The sequence below is a fragment of the Crinia signifera genome, chromosome 5, assembly GCF_055691185.1.
Source record: "Crinia signifera chromosome 5, ASM5569118v1, whole genome shotgun sequence".
Taxonomy (NCBI): Eukaryota; Metazoa; Chordata; class Amphibia; order Anura; family Myobatrachidae; genus Crinia; species Crinia signifera.
In genome coordinates this window covers 312,735,789-312,759,627 of record NC_139221.1, presented here as the reverse complement: position 1 = coordinate 312,759,627, position 23,839 = coordinate 312,735,789, and the positions used below count along the sequence as shown (strand labels likewise).

General features: G+C 47.4%; 1 protein-coding gene across 6 annotated transcripts in view; it reads left to right on the top strand.

Moving 5' to 3' along the window:
- Nucleotides 1-3,695: 3,695 nt before the first annotated feature.
- Nucleotides 3,696-23,839, top strand: part of PHF14 (PHD finger protein 14) — a 248,771-nt gene continuing 228,627 nt past the window's right edge. For 5 of the 6 annotated variants that reach the window (XR_014444023.1, XM_083144823.1, XM_083144821.1 and 2 more), the window contains exons 1-3: nucleotides 3,696-3,851; nucleotides 7,060-7,170; nucleotides 19,046-19,689. Coding sequence is in view for 5 of the 6 variants with exons in the window: in XM_083144823.1 (XP_083000949.1) it covers nucleotide 3,851; nucleotides 7,060-7,170; nucleotides 19,046-19,689 (756 nt within the window). In the remaining variant the exon portion in view is untranslated. The remainder of the gene's footprint in view (nucleotides 3,852-7,059; nucleotides 7,171-19,045; nucleotides 19,690-23,839) is intronic. The other variant, XM_083144824.1, reaches the window with a different exon arrangement.

Sequence of the window (23,839 nt, the reverse complement as noted above, 5' to 3'; positions counted from 1 at the left end):
CGGAGGACGCGCACCGCCGCCCCTCGCCACGCTTCGGGTTGGCGTCTATCGTGGGGTGACGACGGGGCCATATATAATGTGAAATGGGTCATATTGTCCCATTTCACATTTTTCACATTTTTTTCAATGTGAGATGGACTTAATCAAGTCCATCTCATCTTGTGCCATTATAATGGCACAAGACCGACGCGATGCTCACGATTTCAATGTTAAAAAATATTTTAACGTTGAAGCCTATGGCAAAATCGGGGGCATCACGTCGGTCGCGTCGGGATCAATGTTAATGGTCCCGACCGATGCGATGCCCCCGATTTTTTACCTTTGCCGGCTAAATGGACCTGATTTCAAAGGAAATCGGGTCCATCGTTGGGATTGTGTACCTTAACTTAAAGGTACACGATCCCAACGATTGTGGCCGTGCTAGGAAACAAGTACCGTTTGTACTATGACACCTGTATGCTGTAATGCTGTAACAGTGCTTGCCTATGATGATTAACTGGCATACTGTTTATTTACCTGCTGCAAAATAAAGACCAGAATCGTGCCCATGATGGCTTCTTGCAGGCTACTACATAAGCCCCATAACCCAGGGCTCGACAAAGTTCTATAAAATCTAGGAGCCAGGATGAAAATGCAGGAGCCAGATATGCTAATAACAGGGACAGTGCACGCCGAAGCCGTGCACCCCAAATTTTTTTTGCACACGCCATAATGTCTATTACATTACAGGTACACGCGCCATAATGCCCATTACATTACATGTACACACGCCATAATGCCCATTACAATACACGTCCACACGCCATAATGCCCATTACATTACATGTACACACGCCATAATGCCCATTACATTTATACATGCCATAATGGCCATTACAAATACCGCACGTTGTAATGTCCATTACACATTTATACCAAACATCCTAATGCTCATTACCTAATATGCCACACACTGTAATGCCTAGTACGTATAATACCATATGCCGTAATTACATATTATGCCACATAAGTTCCGCTTACCTACATGCTCATTGATATGGGTTTAATGCTTGATGCAATGTGTTAACATGCTCTGCCAGGAGTAAATTATTGTTGCTATGGGTGCCACTGTGGGAGCCCCCCGGCCTCGCCTTCCCTGGGGCAGGCCTGTAGTAGGCTGTAGTTAAGGCCGGAGGTGTGCTATTGGAGTGGTCAGGTCTCTCCCTCCAGCCCACGGGGCTTCGACTGAGCAGCTGCTGGTCACCAGGGGAAGGAAGACAGCGGCTGGGGGTTATTGGTAGCAGCAGCCGGGTACATGGTGGCTTCGCAGTGGAAGGAGGAGCTGGACCTGCTGCGGCTCTGTGTGGGGATAACCGGGCTGCTGCGGCTGTGTGCACTGGAGGCCAGGATACTACCTGCTGAGGCTGTGAGCGAGGGTGGCCGCCTGCTGGGGCTTGTAGTGTTCACTATAGGATTTTTTGTAGGGCAGGGTGCTAATCACCAAGCAGGGCACATTTTTTCAATTGGGAGGGCATTTGAACTGGCAACACATTTACAATCCCCCCCCCCAGGAGTGCCATAGAAAAAATGCCCCCAGTAGTGCCATGCTGCCAGTAGTGCCACAGATATAATCCCCCCAGTAGTGCCACAGATATAATGCCCCCAGTAATGCCATGCCGCCAATAGTGATACAGACAAAATGCCCCCAGCAGTGCCATAGATAAATGCCCCCAGTGTGGGGGGTGTGGCATTGGTAATGACTAAGCCAATTAAAAAAAATATTACTCAGAAGGGACAATATGAACAATATATTTTAAAAAGTCGTCTATTGTGTGGTGGGGTTATTAGCAAGTATGCTCTATCCCAGTGCCGGATTGAGGGGGAAGGGGGCCAAGGGGTAAGTAACCCAGAGCCCCCTTGATGGAGCTACTCTACAGAGACGAGTCTATCCTTCTACAGGCTTGACAGTCAGCAGCAGCAGCTCTCAGAAGCTTACCCCTGACCTCTGGCTCCTCATCTCCTGCAGCTCTCAGAAGCTTACCCCTGACCTCTGGCTCCTCATCTCCAGCAGCTCTCAGAAGCTTACCCGTGACCTCTGGCTCCTCATCTCCCGCAGCTCTCAGTAGCTTACCCCTGACCTCTGGGTCCTCATCTCCCGCAGCTCTCAGATGCTTACCCCTGACCTCTGGCTCCTCATCTCCCGCAGCTCTCAGAAACTTACCTGTGACCTCTGGCTCCTCATCTCCCGCAGCTCTCAGTAGCTTACCCCTGGCCTCTGGCTCCTCATCTCCAGCTGCTCTCAAAAGCTTACCCGTGACCTCTGGCTCCTCATCTCCCGCAGCTCTCAGTAGCTTACCCTTGAACTCTGGCACCTCATCTCCTGCAGCTCTCAGAAGCTTACCCGTGACCTCTGGCTCCTCATCTCCAGCAGCTTTCAGAAGCTTACCCCTGACCTCTGGCAGCTCCTGCAGCTCTTAGAAGCTTACCCGTGACCTCTGGCTCCTCATCTCCAGCAGCTCTCAGAAGCTTACCCGTGACCTCTGGATTCTCATCTCAAACAACTCTCACAAGCTTCCCCCTGACCTCTGGCACCTTGTAGATGTAAAGGTGGCCATACACAGGCAGATTTATCTTCAGATCTGGCTGATTGGAAAAAAAACCTGGTAATGGATGAGAGCAAATGACAGTTGACCCATGCTTGCCTACCTGACCCTCTCCATGTGGGAGAAGATGCTCTGTTCCTGGACTTCTTTGGTAATGTATGATTGCCATCACCTGTGGTGAAACACCTTTACCTAGCTCCCCACAGGTGATGGCAATCATACATTACCAGGGAAGTCCAGGAACAGAGCATTTTCTCCAGCATGGAAAGGGTCAGGTAGGCATGAGTTGACCATTTGCTTGGAAATGCTGGAAAACTGACAAACTGTCACTCATCCATAACATGTTTTTGTTCCAACCAGCCAGATCTGAAGATAAATCTTACTAGTGTATGGGCACCTTAAGAAACCTTTCTGGTGCCCTTTAGGGAAGTGGGCGGGCAGCTGACATCAGCTGCATGGGCGCATTTACATGGGAACGCCCAGCATTTTCAAGGGGACGCTCATGAAATGCTCCCATGGGTGTAGCCCATCGACACCACCACACCCGTACTGCTGGGTGCGAGCGGGATGGCGAACAAGCAGTTTTCTGCGCCCATTCGCACCAAGTGGCTGCACATGCACATAACAGTTTATGCACATGCACAGTAGTTCAACATTGCTCCCCTGCAAGCACGCAGGGGAGCGTGGTGATCAGAATGAGGGCCCAAATGTAATGGCCTGTGATTTGTGGGTTTCAATGAGGTATTAGTCTATTTAAGCATTGGTGAGCAATAAAATGGAGAGGCGTAAAATACCAGCCAGTCAGCTCCTAACTGCCATTTTTCAAACCGCCTGTAACATAGCAGTTAGAAGCTGGTTGGCTGATACTAGTTTATCTCCATACACGTTATCTCTCTACCAGGCTTTGTACATAGACCCATAAATCACTATACACATATCCCGCCCTTCTGAAAAATGGTAGGTTGAGCTTTGTGTTCAGCAGCTCCTGACCTCATCAAAGATGGCCGATCGGCGTCGTGAGCAAGCTGCTTTCCTCGAGCCCTATTTAATGATGGCGATCCCAGCGCATAGTTCCGCATCACGTAATCTACGTGAAGCTTTTCCCCGACCCATACGTGACGTTTCAGTGACGTTCTTGGCCTCGGGAGGGGACGCGCCTGCGCAATTGCTCAGCTGCTGAGTGTCTGGCCTTATTGTGCTTTGTATTATTAGAGTGTGCGCCCGGCTGTTTCTGCTTCTACCTGTGTATTGTGGCGTCCACACCAACAAGTGAGTGTCCTGCTTCCGTTCCGGGTTATCCGGTGCTAAGCTGCACACAGGATACATACATGTAACCATCCTCCTCCATGTACCTCACACAGGATGCACACATGTAACCATCCTCCTCCATGTACCTCACACAGGATGCACACATGTGACCATCCTCCTCCATGTACCTCACACAGGATACATACATGTAACCATTCTCCTCCATGTACCACACACAGGATGCACACATGTAACCATTATCCTCCATGTACCTCACACAGGATGCACACATGTGACCATTCTCCTCCATGTACCACACATAGGATGCACACATGTAACTATTCTCCTTCATGTACCACACACAGGATGCACACATCACATGTAACCATCCTCCTCCATGTACCTCACACAGGGAGCACACATGTAACCATTCTCCTCCATGTACCACACACATGATGCACACATGTAACCATCCTCCTCCATGTACCTCACATAGGATGCACACATGTAACCAGTCATCCATGTACCTCACACATGATGCACACATGTAACCATTCTCCTCCATGTACTTCAGACAGGATGCACACATGTAACCATTCTCCTCCATGTACCTCACATAGGATGCACACATGTAACCATTCTCCTCCATGTACCCCACACAGGATGCACACATGTAACTATTCTCCTCCATGTACCCCACACAGGATGCACACATGTAACTATTCTCCTCCATGTACCCCACGCAGGATGCACACATGTAACTATTCTCCTCCATGTACCCCACACAGGATGCACACATGTAACTATTCTCCTCCATGTACCCCACACAGGATGCACACATGTAACCGTTCTCCTCCATGTACCCCACACAGGATGCACACATGTAACCATTCTCCTCCATCTACCACACACAGGATGCACACATGTAACTGTCCTCCTCCATCTACCACACACAGGATGCACACATGTAACCGTCCTCCTCCATCTACCACACACAGGATGCACACATGTAACCATTCTCCTCCATGTACCCCACACAGGATGCATATATGTAAATAGTCTTCTATATGTACTCCACACATGATTCATACATGTAATCAGTCTCCTATATGTATGTAACCATGCTAATCCATGCAGTGTGCACACAAAGCTACTCTCCACAAGATACATACGTTAATGCTGACTTCGTCCACCCTACAATGTGCATGAAACATATGTGTAACCAAACGTCTCTATGTGCTATATACATATAAGCAGTCTTATCCATACATTGCACACAGCTGCGAGAAAGATGCATACGTGAGAACATTCATCCTGCAGTACGCATAGTAAACGTGTAACCCAGTGGTTCCCAAACTCTGTTCTTCGGACCCGACAGAGGTCACGCTGGATAACATGACCTGTGTGAGTCCTAAGACCTGAGTTTGAGAACCTTATGGTGTAACCCGAGGATGGGGAACCTTTGACCCTCCAGCTGTTGTGGAACTACACATCCCAGCATGCCTTGTTACAGTTTTGCTATGTGTCTATGCTACAACTCTTGCAGGGCATGCTGGGATGTGTAGTTCCACAACAGCTGGAGGGCCGAAGGTTCCTATCCCTGGTGTAACCAGTCTCCATTATGCACTGTATATATACAGACATGTTAAGTAATTTACACAAATCTCCCATTTATTTGGAATCCGACAACTGAATACTATACATATGTTACAGGCGTTTAACCACTTTCCTAACATACATCACTCTTATGATTCAGGGCCAGATGTATCAGGCTTCTAAAAGTGATAAATTGGAGAGTGATAAACAACCAGCCAATCATCTCCTAACTGGCTGTTACAGGCTGGGTTTGAAAAATGACAGGTAGGAGCTGATTGGCTAGTTGTTTATCACTCTCCACTTTTGAAGCTTGATACATCTGACCCTCAAGCTTAACACTCCTCTGTCATACATTGCATCCATGCTGCACATTCCTTTCTTGCTTTTCAGTGAATCGTAAACAGGAAGTTACCGGTCCTGCAGTGCGACATTGTGTCACTGCACTTTATAATGTTATTAATAGAGGCTAGCCCATGTATAGTCTAGGGTAGCTTAGGTGAGTGTTTGTTGCCAGGTATGGACTTAATATGTCCAGGCTATAAGTACAGCAGGAACCAGATACCCATCTCCTAATACAATGACTGTACATTGGAGGCAGCAGCATAAAAGGACCTAATTATAGTGTTCATTAGCGCACATCTTCCAAAACCCATGCAGTTCCTCTTTCCTAGCTGGGCTACTGCTCTCTCTGATGCTTCTAGCACAGTGTGGTCTGTATTTCAGTGCTGATAAGCAGACTACATCTGTGCTAGAAGCATTACAGCAGAGCCGATACCCCAGACAGGGAAGAGGAACACTACTGTTATACATTAGAGTGGATGAACTATATGTATGTCACAGAACTATGCATCGAATTCTAGAGTGTGGTTATCAATGGGGGCGTAGAAAGTAGGGTTGGTCATCGTTGCCATTGCAATAGTGCAACTGTCCATCGATTATAGTATACTATGCAATAGAGGACCATCAATGGTTTTCTCTATCTCAATGGTCATCCATTTTCTTTGACTGTACGGCCTGTGGGACAATCAGAACCTGGGGGCGGAGCTTCGTGGGTCCTGGAGGCGGAGCTATACTGTGTCCCAGCCCCTTGTGGGAGAAAAAAAAACTATTCGGTTATGCATGCCATTGGTGGAGTGAAACCATCGATGGCAAAACTATTCTACATCGGCCACAAACCATCAATGATTTTTAATGTCGATGGCCATCCCTAGTAGAAAGACCCCAACTGTCTCTTCTCTATTACATTTATTCCTACAATGAGCCTTAAATTGTACTTGCAAGGAAATATATTTGTGTGCTTATTTTAAACTAATGATCTTGTAAAGTCTAACGCATGGAATAAGATTTTGTGTAGCGGACGCATGCTCATCTCGAACCATATATATAATGTGATTGATGACGTTAAGCTACATTGTTATCAGTTTATCCTTTGTTGCAAACAAACCAAAACACCATGGTGATAGCCCTTAAAATGAAGTGTCAGCATCTAACTGGCTACAGTTGGGCAGCGGTGGTGTCCTTGTTTATATATTTATAGTTTACTTCGTAAATATTGATGGTTGAAACTTTATCGGATGCCACTTTTAATAAACAAAGAAAAAAAAACACAAAACAAAAAAAACTTTCTTTACAGTGGACCGGAGTTCGAAAAGACGACAAGTGAAGCCTTTGGCAACCTCCCTTCTTGAAGCATTGGATTATGATAGCTCAGATGACAGTGATTTTAAAGTTGGAGATGCTTCAGGTATTTTTTCCAGATCTTTATTTTAAAACCTGCTTTACATCATCATTATTATTTTAGCGTTGTTACATTGGTTTGTCAGCGGGTTACAAGTAATTCTTGTAACCCTGCAATGCCCTAAACTGTGGCAATGCTGGCACTATATACCCGGGCTATCATTGGTGCCTATGTGGCTTACACGGCTATCTATGTTTGCAGCTGTTACTTTGCTTGTTTGTTTAGCATGCACTGGTATCACAACTGTCTGGTCGTTAAATATTGGGACAGTGACATAATTCTCATATTTTGGGCTATGTACACCACCACAATGGATTTGAAATGTACCAAACAAGATGTTCTTTAACTGCAGACTTCCAGCTTTCATTTGAGGGTATTTACATCCAAATCAGGTGAACGGTGTAGGAATTACAACGGTTACTATGTGTGCCTCACACTTTTTAAGGGACCAAAAGTAATGGGACTAAACAATCCTAAATCAAACTTTCACTTTTTAATACTTTGGGGTATATTCAATTGATGTCGAAACTGCCGTCTTGCTGAAAAGTTTTCGACATGAATAGATCGGAAGGGGTTCCTATCTATTCAATGCTAGCTGGTTTTTTTTCGGTAGGTCGGAATGTTCCAACCTGTCGAAAACCAGGTGGATTTACTGAATAGCTGCTAATCCACCTGCTTTTGACGGAAGCATGTTTCCAAAGATGTAGGATTGAGGCAGGGAGGATGGCGCCGGGTGAGCAGTACCAGCTTACACGGCGCCATCCGCCTACCATAACCTCCTGCCGCATACCTGTACTCTCCCGCCGCCTCCCGTACTCACCCTCCACACTGGGTGAGAGCCGCTCACCCGGCCCATCCCAGCTCCAGCCACCTCCCGGGCAATTGTGCCGCTTCCGGCCGGGAGAGCATCAATCAGCAGCCAAATCCGGCATTGGGATTTGGCTGCTGTATTGAATAATGGATGCCGGATCCATTCCATCAAAAGAATTTCGGAATGGATAGATTTGCAGGTTGCCGGAGACACATGACTTGTTGGTAGGTCTTGAGGACAGGTTTGGCCACCCCCCAACATATAGTCTCTATTTTATTGGGCAAAACTGTCTTTTAAAGTACTGTATTAGGTGTGAATTAAAACAGTCAGAACTTCAAATAGTAAATAAAAATTAAATTGTGGTTGAATTACCTACAATAGTAACCTGCAACATACAAGCCCCATGTTCAACCTGCCATATAAAGGATAAATCCACCTAAAATATAATTGTTCTCCATGATGCTGCATTCCCACTGCCTAAACGGTTAATGACCCGTTATTTTTAAACGGGTAAGAGCCATAAAGACCCTTTCCCACTGCAGCTTTTAAACGGTAAATTACCGTTTAAAAGCCATTTTTGTCACATTCACACTTACCAGTTTAAAAACCCGTTTAAACCATAGTAAAAATGGGGGGGGGATTTAAAAAAAAAAAAAACAGTGTGGGGTACCCCCCACTGCCAGAACCAGCACCTGGCTGAAAAATCCGGGGCTCGTATTAAAAAATTTAGCAAACCCGGCAAATAGGGACTCCGCTGATTTTTTTCAAACCAGTCCCAGGCTCCAGGGCCAGGGCTGGTTCCTAAAATACCAGGGACAAAATGACTAGGGGTCCCCCGTATTGTAAGAACCTGCCACAGGCCCAACCAGCCAGCAGGGTAATGCCACAGCTGGAGAGAGACTTTTTATACAAGTCCCCCGGCCAAAGCATTCATCCCTGCCGACCAGTCAGCCTCCAGGACTTACCTGGCCAGGCTGAAGCCTGGTGCTGTCCCCGATGACCCTGGAGCGGTTGTCACCGGGCTGATTAAATGGTGTAAAAAATATTGAATAAACTATTGTCTTATACTGTGGAACTATGAGTCCCAGCAAGCCTCCCCCCGCATGCTGGGACTTGGAGAACCACATGTCCCAGCATGCGGGGCATGAAAGGGCCCGCTGGCACTTGTAGTTCCACAGTAAAAGAAATAGTTAAACACACTGACAACCAAGAACAACTGAGAAATTCGGCTCCTGATTGGCCGCTAGGCGGCCAATAGAATCATTTGGAGGAGAGGCGCTGAAGATGAAACATCAGCGTCTCTCCTCAGTCCGTGAGCGGGTACCGGACGGGTGATAAGCGACCTGGACTACGGCGGAAAGAAGAGGACGGGATCTTCGCCGCAGGACCTTGGTGAGTAGGATTTCCTTCCACAGGTACCCCTATGGATTTCTTCGGATCCTGGACCCCGGACCATGGAGCCCCGGATCCAGGGACCTACCTACGGGCTCAAGATAGGTAAGTATCAGTATGTGTGTGTAATGTATGTATTCAACTTTTATTGTTCTTGGTTGTCCGTGTGTTTATTAAACTATTTATTTTACTGTTGAACTACAAGTGCCAGCGGGCCCTTTAATGCCCCGAATGCTGGGACTTGTGGTTCTCCAAGTCCCACCATGCGGGGGAGGCTTGCTGGGACTCATAGTTCCACAGAATAAGACCATAGTTTATTCTATTTTTTTTACACCATTTAATCAGCCCGGTGACAACCCCTCCAGGGTCACCGGGGACAGCACCAGGCTTCAGCCTGGCCAGGTAAGTCCCCTGGCTGTGGCATTACCCTGCTGGCTGGTTGGGCCTGGGGCTGGTTCTTAAAATACGGGGGACCCCTAGTCATTTTGTCCTCCGTATTTTGGGAACCAGTCCCAGCTCTCAAAAATCAGCGATGCCCCTATTTGCCGAGTTTCCTGATTTTTTTTTTTTTTTTTTTTTACCAGCCCCGGCTCTTTCAGCCTGGTGCTGGTTACGGCAGTGGGGGGACGACCCCATGCCGGTTTTTTTTTAACGGGTAGAATGAATACCCCTTTCCCACTGCCAAAAAAATGGCTTTTAAATGGGTAAAACACTTACCCGTTTTACCCATACCGGTATTTGTTAAATGGGTAAAGCAGCCTGGAACTTTCCCACTGCAGCTCTACCCGTTTAAAAAGGCAAAAAAAACCCTGTTAATTTACCGTTTAAGCGCTGCAGTGGGAAAGGGGTATTATTCACATGTTTGCAGTCTGAATTACTGTTTGTTATACACTATACCAGGTACATACAAATTTCTATCCGTGCCTTCGCTCAACAACCAGGAATAGTCCAATCCCTATTGGACAGAGCTAGCAGAATATGACTCCACTTCCGGTTATTAGTATTAGGGCAAAATGGCAGCACTGGCAGAGGTGTTTTCTCCTGATTTGGGGATTTCCTGAAATGGAAGTCCCTCGGCATACAGTATCTTATGATGAGGTGAAAGTTGGCTAGAAATGTAATTTTAGATGAAGTTGTCCTTTCATTTACTGAATTTTCCTTTTTAGATTAGCCGGGGAAGCACGGATGGCAATACCAGCAATAGCATTACCGCCTCACAGCACTAAGGTCATGGGTTCAATCCTCACCATGGTCCTAACTGTGCAGAGTTTGTATATTCTCCCCGTGCTTGCGTGGGTTTCCTCCGGGTACTCCGGTTTCCTCCCACGATCCAAAAATATACTGGCTAATTGGTTCCCAACAAAAATTAACCCTAGAAATATTGTGTGCGTGTACATGTGGTAGGGAAAATATAGGTATACGTTTTTTTGGACGACATGCATTTCTTCTACGATCCCATGGCAGCCTTAACATTGGGATTCCATCCCTCCTCCTCGTAATTAGACAGGTTACTTTTTTCCCAGGGACCTCCCCTTCCTGTATAAATCCCTGCTCCTCCCAGACCCTGGTGTCTTTTTTTCCTGTCTCCTTGTGTAGTTAGAGGCAGGAGTGGTTACTTTATTTTGGGCTCACTTCATAGATACAGGGGGTCACTATGGGGAAGAGCAACATGGAAGCGTGGCTCTAAGAGTACTGTCCATGTAAAAAGGTCAGGAGCGGATGGGTAAGTCTCCTTAAAAAGCATATATGTATATCACCTTAAACCGCTGCGGAAATCCAGCAGGGTACTGCTACTGAGAGCGGCGGCGTCCAGGCAGCGTGTGCGACTACAAGCACCAGGATGCAGAGCGCCGGAGGCGACTTCCGCCGACGCCAGGCTTTCAGAGTGGCGGTGACGCGCTTCCGCCGCGGCAGGACTACAGCGTCCACAATGCATTGCGGGACGCCATTTCCGGCAACAGCACGCACGGCGCGCTCTGCACAGTTAAAAGCCGCTGGACGGGCGGCACTATGGCAGCTTGTATGAAAGCAGAGGGATCTCTGAGCAAGCGGTGGACAGCGTTTTCTGAGAGGCCAGTGGCAGTGACTTGTTTTAGCCGGGTTAAGGTAGGACACTTCCTTACTACTCAGATACCTCATATGCTTAGAGGATATCTCTCATGGGAATATGTTCATTCAGGTCCTTTGACAGTATGGAACAGCAGAATCTGCCTTCCCCCACTAGAGAAGAGAGTGCCCCTGTGAGGTGAGCCTTGATATTTTTTTTTTTTATGCTAATAGGAATAGGGTTTTTTTTGTTATAGCATAGTGACAGGCTTTCTTTCTCCATAGTGTGCCGGATATTGAGGTACAGACTGGAGCTAGGAAGAAAACAATTAAGAAAAAGCATAGAGAAACATGCTGCATGAACTGTGACAGAAAGTTTGAATTTGTACAAGGCAAAACACTATGTGGACAGTGTGAAGTACAACCTAAACAGGACTCAGGAGCAAGTAGTGATAGTCATACTAAGATGCTTAAGGATTTGATGGACTGGATGAGAGACTCTTTCGTTTCTAAAACAGAGTATAGGGAGGATCAGGGCTCTAAAAGGTCCAGAGATCAAGCAGGTCTGCCATATGAGGATCCCAATACTTCTGATGAGCAGGACGGGGCACAGGTTGCCGATGATGAGCCTGGTGAAATCAAGGAGGACACTAGAATATTCAATTTTGAGACAGTTGAGATTATTCTGAAAAATATATATAAAACCATGAATTATGAGGATCCGGTAACTCCCGTGGAGGGGGCGGATGTATTATTTGAGGATAGGTCGAAAAAGACAAGATCCTTTCCGGTGCACCGTGTAATCAAAGAGGTCATTAATAAAGAATGGACGAATGTGGAGAAAAAACAGGGCAAGTTGTTCCGAGTCGACCGGATGTATCCCATTAAGGATGATGATTTTGTTAAATGGTGCGGATTACCAAGAATTGATGCAGCTGTGGCGGAGGTTACATCTCGCACTACCTTACCGTTGGAGGACGGAGCCTCCTTCAAGGATCCAATGGATCGAAGAATGGAGAACTCATTAAGAAAGCTACACTTCTCCACGGCTGTATCTTTGAAGGCGGGTGTATCCATGGCATCAGTAGCCAGGGCCCTTAGGGTATGGTGTACCACTCTTCATAATGACATTGAGGAGAAAATCTCCAGACAATATTTATTAAAGAATTTAGAGGTGATCCAAAAATCGGTGGAGTTCTTATGCGAAGCCTCATTGGATGTGACAACATTTGCAGCCAGGGCTATGTCAGCTGGAGTAGCCACAAGAAGAGCTCTATGGCTAAGGCCCTGGGCTGCTGACTCCAATTCAAAGAACCGTCTAGTATCGTTACCTTTTGAAGGAGCATTCCTATTTGGGACCAAACTGGATGCACTAATTCATAGGCTTACGGGAGGTAAATCCTTGAAATTACCTCAAGATAGGAAGACTCGTTTCCAATATCCCTCAGGCTCCAGACAAGCGTTCAGAGAAGCCAAGTCTTATAGGCCAGGTAGGCCATACAGTCAGAGAGGGGCTTTCGCCTCTTCTCGCCAGTCCTTTCGTCAAAACTTCCGAAGAGGTGGCAGGCAATGACAGTCAGCAGTTTCCCCCGGTAGGAGCCCGGCTGTTACTATTTACCAACATTTGGGGGAATTCAGTTCAGGACATTTGGGTTCAGAACATAGTGTCCGAAGGTTATCAGCTGGAGTTTGCTCAGATACCAATCAAGAATTATTTTATGGAATCAAGAAATCCGAGATCAAAGTTGGAAGAGACAGAATTGAAGAAGATCATAGTCAATCTGCTACTAATAAGAGCAATAGAGCCGGTTCCATCAGAACAGAGGATGGAGGGGTTTTACTCCAATCTTTTCCTAGTCAGGAAGAATACAGGAGGTTTCAGAACGATAATAGACCTAAGGCGTCTGAATCAATACCTGGAAGTAAGGAAATTCCAGATGGAGACTATGAAGACGATCACAGCAGGAGTAAGAAGAGGAGACTTCATGGTGTCTCTAGACTTAAAGGACGCCTACTATCATGTTCCGATCCACAACAGTCACAGAAAATTTCTCAGGTTTTCAATCAAGGGAAAACACTATCAGTTCACGTGCCTCCCCTTCGGGTTAGCCTCATCCCCGAGGGTATTCACCAAGGTGCTAATAACAGTGATAGCGAATCTCAGGAAGAGGGGGATTCTGTTATGGCCTTATTTGGACGATATTTTGATAGCTGCTCCCTCCAAGCAAATTCTAATGAAACAGCTCAAGATAGTAAAGGAGCACTTGCAGTCGCACGGATGGCTAGTGAACGAAGGAAAGAGCCAGCTGGAGCCAACACAAAGAATAAAGTTTCTGGGAGTGATGATAGATTCCGTGAAGTTCACCATTTCCCTGTCAGAGGAAAGATGTTTGAAGATAAGAGAACTAGCGGTCGCCTTGGCAGGAAGAAGAGTTGTAGTTCTCAGAGATTGGGTAAGGCTTTTGGGAATGATGTCATCCACGATCGGGATAGTTCCATGGGCTCAATGGAACATGAGAGAATTACAGTGGGCAGTGTTGCCATACCTAAAGAGAAGATGGACAAAGGCAGAGAAGGTGTCAATTCCGGACAAAGCAAAGAAATCTCTGTCATGGTGGAGCAAGCCAACCCTGAGGGACAAGGTGACATCGTTGAAGATGCCCAAATTTATAGTCATTACAACCGACGCGAGCCAGTTAGGCTGGGGAGCCCATTCCGAAGGAGAGACGGTACAAGGGCTATGGACAAAAGGAGAAAGTCGGAATTCATCCAATTGGCGAGAGGCCGAGGCGGTATGGAGAGCAATCGAGTTCTTTTCTCCAAGAATCAGGAAGTCAGATTTAAGAATCTTCTCTGACAATACCTCAGTCGTGGCCTACATAAATCATCAGGGGGGCACGAGGAGCAAGTCCCTAATGAATGTAGTTGCGAAGATAGTGTCATGGGCAGAGGAGAATCTGAATTCACTATCAGCCTTATTCATGCCCGGGAAACAGAATGTGCTAGCAGACTTTCTCAGTCGAAAACAGATCCTCCCAGGCGAGTGGGAGTTGAATGGGGAGACCTTCAGGGAACTAACCAGCCGGTTTGGAGTTCCAGAAGTGGACCTCATGGCGACACATTTGAACAAAAAGGTAGAGAAATTCTTCTCCAGATTTTGGCTACCCCAAACATCAGCAGCGGATGCCTTGTCAGTCCAGTGGACGTTCCGACTAGGGTATGTGTTCCCACCATTTCCATTGATTCACAAGGTGTTAAAGAAAATAATGGAAGATCAGGTAGAGGTGATAATAATCCTTCCTTTCTGGCCTCGGAGATCCTGGTTCTCAACAGTACAGAGATTGGCGATTCTGGGTCCATGGACCCTCCCACTGAGACCAGATTTGTTAAGACAGGATCAAGTGCTTCACCCAGATCCAGCTACTCTAGCTTTGACGGCTTGGAGATTGAAAGGAACTCCTTGAAGCAGAAAGGTCTGTCAGACCAAGTGGTGGCGATCCTGCTACAAGCAAGGAAGAAAGTTTCTTCGAATATCTACTATAGGGTATGGCGTACCTTTATCAACTGGAGAGGGGTAACATTACCAATACAAGAGACATCCACAGCAGAGATTCTACAGTTCCTGTGTAGAGGGTTCTCCGAGGGTCTGGCCAACTCTACATTAAAGGTGCAGATCTCAGCCTTGAGCGTCCTGGTGGAGAGAAGGCTGGCAGAAGAACAATTGATTATAAGATTCTGTAACGCAATTAAGAGGATGAGACCTCCAATTAGAGCGCTAGTAGCATCATGGGATCTGAATTTGGTGTTGACGACCTTAATGAGACCTCCATTTGAACCCTTGTCCGAGACTTCGTTGAGACATTTAACATGGAAAACAGTATTCTTAGTTGCCATAACATCGGCAAGAAGAGTCAGTGAACTACAAGCCCTTTGGGCTGAAGAACCATATTTAAAGATACTTCCAGGAAGAATTGTTTTAAAGACAAATCCACATTTCGTTCCAAAAGTGGTTTCTGAATTTCACCTCAATCAGGAGATCTCGCTACCTTCATTCTATCCTGACCCACAGAGTGAAGAAGAAGAATTGTTACACAGACTAGATGTGGTAAGATGTATTACCATTTACCTACAAAGAATGGAGGACGTTAGGCAATCAAGAAGCCTGTTCATCATCCCGGAAGGAGCCAGAAAGGGGCTCACACCTACCAAGCAGACCATCGCTAGATGGTTGAGAGAAGTTATCTCATTTGCATATAAATTGGAAGGAAGAGAAGTTCCGGCGATCATTTCGGCACACTCCACGAGGGCTACGGCGACTTCCTGGGCTCTGAAGGCGAATGCATCAGTCAAGGATCTGTGCGACGCCGCTACTTGGTCCTCAGTCCATACCTTTTCAAGGCATTATGAGCTAGATGTTTCAAGAACTCAATTTGGGAGTCAAGTTTTGCAGAGTGTGTTTAAAAAGTAAAATATTATAGAACATGCTTTCGTGTCCCTCCCTTTCTTATTTTGCTTTGGTATTTCCCAATGTTAAGGCTGCCATGGGATCGTAGAAGAAAACATCGGATTATACTCACCGATAATTCCTTTTCTTCTTAGAGACCATGGCAGCCATGGTTTGCCCTCCCTTTTGTGTTCTTTTTTCCCAGGAATGGAAGGAGACACTCGAAAAGACACCAGGGTCTGGGAGGAGCAGGGATTTATACAGGAAGGGGAGGTCCCTGGGAAAAAAGTAACCTGTCTAATTACGAGGAGGAGGGATGGAATCCCAATGTTAAGGCTGCCATGGTCTCTAAGAAGAAAAGGAATTATCGGTGAGTATAATCCGATGTTTTCATTGACATGGCTTAGTTTAACTCATGAAATAGGTCAACATGGCTGGAAGATCGACACAAGCATAGCGAGCCACCGTGCCAGAAGCATGGCGAGCGGACAGGGTACACTTTGATGGTAAAAAAGATGTATAAATTGTACTATGCGCTAACGGAATTGTGTTTTATCTGCTCTGTATATTTTATATTTATAATTGTTGTTATGCTAGAAACAAAGCACTTTAGTGTGAAAATAAGGTAAGGTGGGATAAAAATAAATAATAAAATGAAAAAGAAAAGAAAAATAAGTAATGAAAAGAATTAAAAACAAATAATGAAAATAAAATAAAGATAATAATAAAATCAATGCCAATAATGTTTACGGCCCTTAATAGAGCTTTTTACTTTCTTTTTTCTGGTGATGGAAGGTGTTGTACTTTAGCAGATAGTTTTGCCGTAGTGCTGTGGAGAAACTGTAGAGAAACTGACTCACCCTAGCTATACTTGCGGGTGTTTTTTTTTCTCCTAGGATCGCCACAGCTTTAACTTCAGCGGCTCCATGTGCTGACCGGCGTCTGAGTGTACTCTGGCGCTTCTGAACTTCCGGTCTCCGTATCTCCTCCAATGCATTTCTTGCCTTGGGGGGGCACTTAATCATGGATGCACACACTGGGGATTGTGTGGCTTTTATTTAAAAATGTCTATAAAACATTATTTGTCTTTGTTAAAAATGGAATCACTTCCTACTAAGGAAGTGGTCATAGGTTTTGGCGGCAACCATGTGCTTACTTATTTTTTCATTATATCAAATAAAATAAAGAAGAAGATAAATATAAATAAAATAGAAAAATAAGAATAAATAAAAATAAATAATAAAAATAAAATAAAACACATTCATCTTAATTTTTCTATTTATTTTAGTCTAAAGTGTGTTTTTAGGAAGCTTTTCAGGTCTATAAATCGATATTGAGAACTTGTGGGTGTAAGGTTTTGAGGTGGTAGATCCATTTAGTCTCGTTTTGTAGTAATGACTTTATATAGTCTCCCTTTCTCCAGTGTTTGTTTATTTTCTGGATGCCTATAAATTTAGTTTTGAAGGGTCTTGGTTATGGCATTCCTAAAAGAGATTTGACAGACTTTGGGGGGTATTCAATGTGAGGGTCACGGCAGTCGAGCTTGCTCGATCGCTGTTACCCAATCCCGTTCTTGGTCAGCTCGACCGAGAATATGCAGGCGGGATTCAATGTTCCGCCTGCAGCGGGACGAGAAGGGGGCGTGGCCGGGAAGAGGCGAGCTGCAGCCGTCACTTCCCGGACGTTCTAGGCAGAAGGAGCCCAACAGCTTGTGATTTCGGGCTCGTTCTGCCGAGATACCCTGCTCAATGCTGTCAGGGAAGACAGCTTTGAATAGGGCCCGGCGGGCATCTCCCTAACGGGAGATGCTCGCCAGCGATTGAATACCCCCTGTGTGTCTTCAGGCCTCATCTTATGTTATAAATATGTTCTCTTATTCGTAGTAGTAGTAGTAGTAGTAGTAGTAGTAGTAGTAGTAGTAGTAGTACGTTTATTTATAAGGCGCCGCAAAGTGTCCGCAGCGCCGTACATAGCAAACAAAAAACAAATTACAAGGTAACGTACAGGGTGTGTTGATAAAATACAGTATAAATAGGGGTATAGCTGGTAGAACTAAAATCAGCATCAGTTCAGAAGTAGGTGTCAAAATTGTCGAGGAGACTGAAGATGAAGTAGAGGAAGGGAAGAACAGGACAGGAGCACAGGTGAGGTAAAGAGGTAGGGTGAGTACGTGAGGAAGGAGGACCCTACTCATAAGAGTTAACATACTAAAAATAGGTGGGTGGACGAACGAAAAACAATAGGATAAGTAGGAACGGAGGCAGGATAGGAGGATCAAAAGAGGTTAGGAGGAGGGATAGGCTAGTCGAAAAAAGTGGGTTTTGAGGGAGCGCTTGAAGGAGGTAAGGGAATCAGAAAGCCTGATGGGTGGTGGGAGGTTGTTCCAGTGCAGTGGGGCAGTGTGAGAGAAGTCTTGGACACGGGAGTGGGAGGAGGTGATTAGGTGAGAGGTCAGCGATGGAGCGAAGAGGATGGGAGGGAGTGTGGATAGAGATCAGTGAAGAGAGGTAAGGAGCGGTGGAGGAGGAGAGAGCCTTGTAGGTGGTGGTGAGGAGTTTAAAGAGAACTCGGAAAGGAATGGGGAGCCAGTGAAGAGATAGACAGAGGGGGGAGGTGGAGGTAGAGCGGCGGGAGAGGAAGATGAGCCTAGCATATTATTAGTTTGGTCTGTCCTATATATTGGAGCCCACAGGGGCATTCCAATAAATATAGAAAGCCTTCTGTTTCACGCTGTCGATCTTAGCCATGTCAAGCCAATGCATGTCAACCTAAAATGTGTCGAAACAATGACCTTTTCCCACTGGGGGCAGTGACTGATGTGAATGTTCAACTATTCTCTGAAACTGCTGTGGAATATGTGTGCGCTATATAAATAACTAATAATAATAATTAGCCAACAAAATGGCTGATTTGCATCTCTACGTTCTAGAGTTCTAGCCCCTCATCCCTTAGTGATGCCATTAACGTTGGTTCTCCTTACACAATTGCTGCATTGTTTAGGCAATGGGGGTACACTTTATCAGAAAACATTATGACAATTGGATCTATCTAAGGAAGATCCTGAAAGTTGGATTTCTGTGGTTAAATTCAGCGACATGTGTGTCTATAAAAGAGTTATTCGGTGTAAAGTCCTTCATGTAGTATTGTCTCCTGCTTTTTTTTGGACATGTTTTATGTCTGTCTTTCAGATTCTGAAGGCAGCGTGATCGGCAGTGAAGATGGGTCAAAGGACAGTGGGGAAGGTTCTGCCAGTGACTCTGAAGATGACATAAAGGAGATAGACATGTCCGCTGCTGCTACAGAAGAGGAGGTTAAGGCGGGCCCAGGAGGTGAAGAGTCCGGTATGAGTTACACAGAGGAAAAGGCAACAGGCGAGCAACCCAGCAAAGAGGAGATCAAAAAAGAAGAGATCGATAAGTCTCGGAAGAGGAAGGAAAAGGTCCCAGATGTGGACCTTAGCGTAGACGACCAAGCCAATGAGCCCAAGAAATGGAATCTGCGCAGAAACCGCCCCCTGCTGGATTTCATCACCATGGAAGAGTTAAACGCAATGGACGACTACGACAGCGAGGATGACAACGACTGGAGACCGACCGGCGGCAAGAGGAAGGGAAAGTCCTCTGCTGGGGAAGGCAGCGATGGGGAAGACGACGAGGAAGAGGATGGGAGCGAGGCGGAATCGAACCAACATGCCGGCAATAAAGATGACTGCAGCAGTTCCAGTGAGGAGGATGGAAAGAAGACAAAAATAAAGATTCCCAGTAGAGGCAACGCTGATGACGAGGAGCTGACAAACGACAGCTTGACGCTGTCTCAGAGTAAAAGTAATGAGGTAATTCATAACGCTTGCTGACAGCTTTATCCGAATGTGCAAACATGTTACTAGCTGAGGTATAGATGGCGGTAACCAGACTGAAAATGCTGATTTCAGTCTTACAGAGCACATAGGGGCAGAGTGCGACATTCATATGCATCAAAGGCTGTATATTGCTTTTCTGAATGGGGGGTTATTCAGGTTCACTTGCACAGCGTATTTGGGGGGTGAATTAGCAAAGCTCGGTAAACTGTGTATATGTGCAGCTTACCAAGCCATCAGACGCTCCTTTTTATATACGTTCGACCGCATTTACATGTGAGTGTACGGGTAAGTCATCATTTGATGATGGGGCGGGCACTGACATCATGTGATCTCATCCGGCAGCCATCGGCTCACCTGCGTTCGCATAGGGATGCCCAGCGTTTTCCTGAAGGACCCACCGTTTATGTGGGCATGCCCAGGAAACGCTGGGTATGGTTGACCATACATCTACAGATCGATTGCCAGATTGGGCCGGTTGGAACAAAAACCTGGTAATATCTAAATGACAGTTTTTGGCAGTTTTCCAGCATTTCAAAGCAAAAGGTCAACTGTCATCTGCTCTCATCCATTACCAGGATTTTGTTCCAACCAGCCCAATCTGACAATCGATCTGTAGATGTATGGCCAGCTTTACTCCATGTGCCTGCCAAACCTGATGATTGTGATCAGCTTGGTGACTATGCAAGTCGCCGAAGCCATCCGCACAGGGGGGCTGCACATGCGCAGTCCTCAAAAACATTGTAACGGGGCCGAACTTGCAACATTGTGAGTCAACCTAAATCAGCCCCTTGGCTTGCTAATGGACAAAACCATGCTGCACTGCAGGTGGGGCAGAGGTAACGTGCAGAGAGTTAGATTACGGTGAGTTATTTTGTTTCTGTGCAGAGTAAATACTGACTGCGTTATTCTTACACTGCAATATCAGTTTGAATTACAAACCCCACCCACATGTAACTCTCTCTGCACTTGTTACATCAGCCCCACCTGCAGTGCAGCATGGTTTTGTCCATTAGCAAACCAAATGTGCTGTGCGAGCCAACCTCAATATCCAGCTATGACCATAATGCTCTCTGTGGCAACAGGCCACCATATTAGGAGGAGTAGAGGGTAATGGTTTGGTAGACTAGAGTACTGTGTCGCTCACTTTGTTGTTGCTGGTCAGCACCAGTGATGTCACAGCAGCTAGGGTAACTGTAGCCCAGATTTTTCCTGAGAACGCTGGGTGGATCCTTTTGGCTCGGGGGATATATATACGGTCAGAACACTGACGCTGGCATCCCAAAGAAGGGAATCTCAAAAGGGGTAATTTAAGTATACATTCCCCTCATCCTCCCAACCATAACCCTCCCTTTTAGCAGCCCTGTACCCTGCCACCTTAATCTAATCTCAAGGCCCCACAGCCCTAACCTACCCCGCCACCTAACCCTAACCTTCCCACCTCTACCCGCAGCCTAACCCTAACTTTCCCACCCACAGCCTAACCCTAACCTACCTGCCGCCTAACCCTAATCATCCCACCCCTACCCGCAGCCTAACCCTAACCTACCTGCCGCCTAACCCTAATCATCCCACCTCTACCTGCAGCCTAACCTACCTGCCCCTACTCGCAGCCTAACCCTAACCTTCCCGCCACTACCCACAGCCTAACCCTATTCTTTCTGCCCTGCTTGCAGCCTAACCATATTCTTGCCACCACTACCCGCAGACTAACCATATTCTTGCCACTACTACCCGCAGACTAACCCTATTCTTGCCACCGCTACCTGCAGCCTAACCCTATTCTTGCCACCGCTTCGTGCAGACTAACCCTATTCTTGCCACCGCTTCGTGCAGACTAACCCTATTCTTGCCACCGCTTCGTGCAGACTAACCCTATTCTTGCCACCGCTTAGTGCAGCCTAACCCTATTCTTGCCACCGCTTAGTGCAGCCTAACCCTATTCTTGCCACCGCTTAGTGCAGCCTAACCCTATTCTTGCCACCGCTTAGTGCAGCCTAACCCTATTCTTGCCACCGCTTAGTGCAGCCTAACCCTATTCTTGCCACCGCTTAGTGCAGCCTAACCCTATTCTTGCCACCGCTTAGTGCAGCCTAACCCTATTCTTGCCACTGCTACCTGCAGCATAGCCCTATTCTTGCCAATGTTACCTGCAGCCTAACGCTATTCTTCCTGCCCTCCCAGCAGCCTAACGCTATTCTTCCTGCCCTCCCAGCAGCCTAACCCTATTCTTCCTGCCCTCCCAGTAGCCTAACCCTATTCTTCCTGCCCTCCCAGCAGCCTAACCCTATTCTTCCTGCCCTCCCAGTAGCCTAACCCTATTCTTCCTGCCCTCCCCGCAGCCTGACCCTATTCTTCCCGCCCTCCCTGCAGCCTGACCCTGTTCTTCCCGTCCTCCCTGCAGCCTAACCCTATTCTTGCCACCGCTACCTGCAGCCTAAACCTATTCTTGCCACCGCTTCCTGCAGCCTAACCCTATTCTTCCCGCCCTCCCCGCAGCCTAACCCTATTCTTCCCGCCCCTAACAGCAGCCTAACCCTATTCTTCCCGCCCTCCCCGCAGCCTGACCCTATTCTTCCCGCCCTCCCCGCAGCCTAACCATATTCTTCCCACCACTACCCGTAACCTAACCCTATTCTTGCCACCGCTTCCTGCAGCCTGACCCTATTCTTCCCGCCCTCCCCGCAGCCTAACCCTATTCTTCCTGCCCTCCCAGCAGCCTAACCCTATTCTTCCTTCCCTCCCAGTAGCATACCTCCCAACTTTCGTTGCTCACCAGTCGGGACGCTGCCGCTGCGCGCCGGAGGCTCGCCGAAATTTTCGGGGGCGTGGCCTATACTTGGCGGCTCCCCCGCGAGGCCACGCCCCCATTTTGCCGCTATGGGGGCATGACCCAGAGGCTCTGTGAGCCTCTAGCCATGCCCCCAGCCCCCTGGCTGCGGGAATAGACGCTGTGCGCATGCGCACAGCGTTTATTCCCCGCTGCTTAGCAGCCGACAGGGGGGACTCCCAACAGCCCCCCCACACCGCGGGACACTGCCGCCCGCGGGTGGGACATCGGGACAGCCCCTGACAATCGGGACTGTCCCGATAAAATCGGGACTGTTGGGAGGTATGCAGTAGCCTAACCCTATTCTTCCCGCCCTCCCCGCAGCCTAACCCTATTCTTCCTGCCCTCCCCGCAGCCTGACCCTATTCTTCCCGTCCTCCCTGCAGCCTAAACCTATTCTTGCCACCGCTTCCTGCAGCCTAACCCTATTCTTCCTGCCCTCCCCGCAGCCTAACCCTATTCTTCCCGCCCCTAACAGCAGCCTAACCCTATTCTTCCCGCCCTCCCCGCAGCCTGACCCTATTCTTCCCGCCCTCCCCGCAGCCTAACCCTATTCTTCCCGCCCTCCCCGCAGCCTGACCCTATTCTTCCCGCCCTCCCCGCATCCTAACCCTATTCTTGCCACCGCTTCCTGCAGCCTAACCCTATTCTTCCCGCCATCCTCGCAGCCTAACCCTATTCTTCCCGCCCCTAACAGCAGCCTAACCCTATTCTTCCCGCCCTCCCCGCAGCCTGACCCTATTCTTCCCGCCCTCCCCGCAGCCTAACCCTATTCTTCCCGCCCCTAACAGCAGCCTAACCCTATTCTTCCCGCCCTCCCCGCAGCCTGACCCTATTCTTCCCGCCCTCCCCGCAGCCTAACCCTATTCTTCCCGCCCTCCCCGCAGCCTAACCCTATTCTTCCCGCCCTCCCCGCAGCCTAACCCTATTCTTCCCGCCCTCCCCGCAGCCTGACCCTATTCTTCCCGCCCTCCCCGCAGCCTGACCCTATTCTTCCCGCCCTCCCCGCAGCCTGACCCTATTCTTGCCGCCCTCCCCGCAGCCTGACCCTAAGTCCTCCCATTAGTGCCCAAACTTAACTAGCAGACAAAGTAATGCATTTCTGTAGATCTGAGGGCAGGTGTGTATCATTCGGTAGACAGTCAATAGGGCAACACGTGAGGAAGTTCCACAGGCTTTATGCCAACTTTAACAAAAGGTCGACACAAGTACAATGTGGACATGAAAATGGTCAATACAGGAAAGGTTGACGTGTTTTTTACTTTTTGGTTGCTGTCTAAATCTGATGACAGGGAC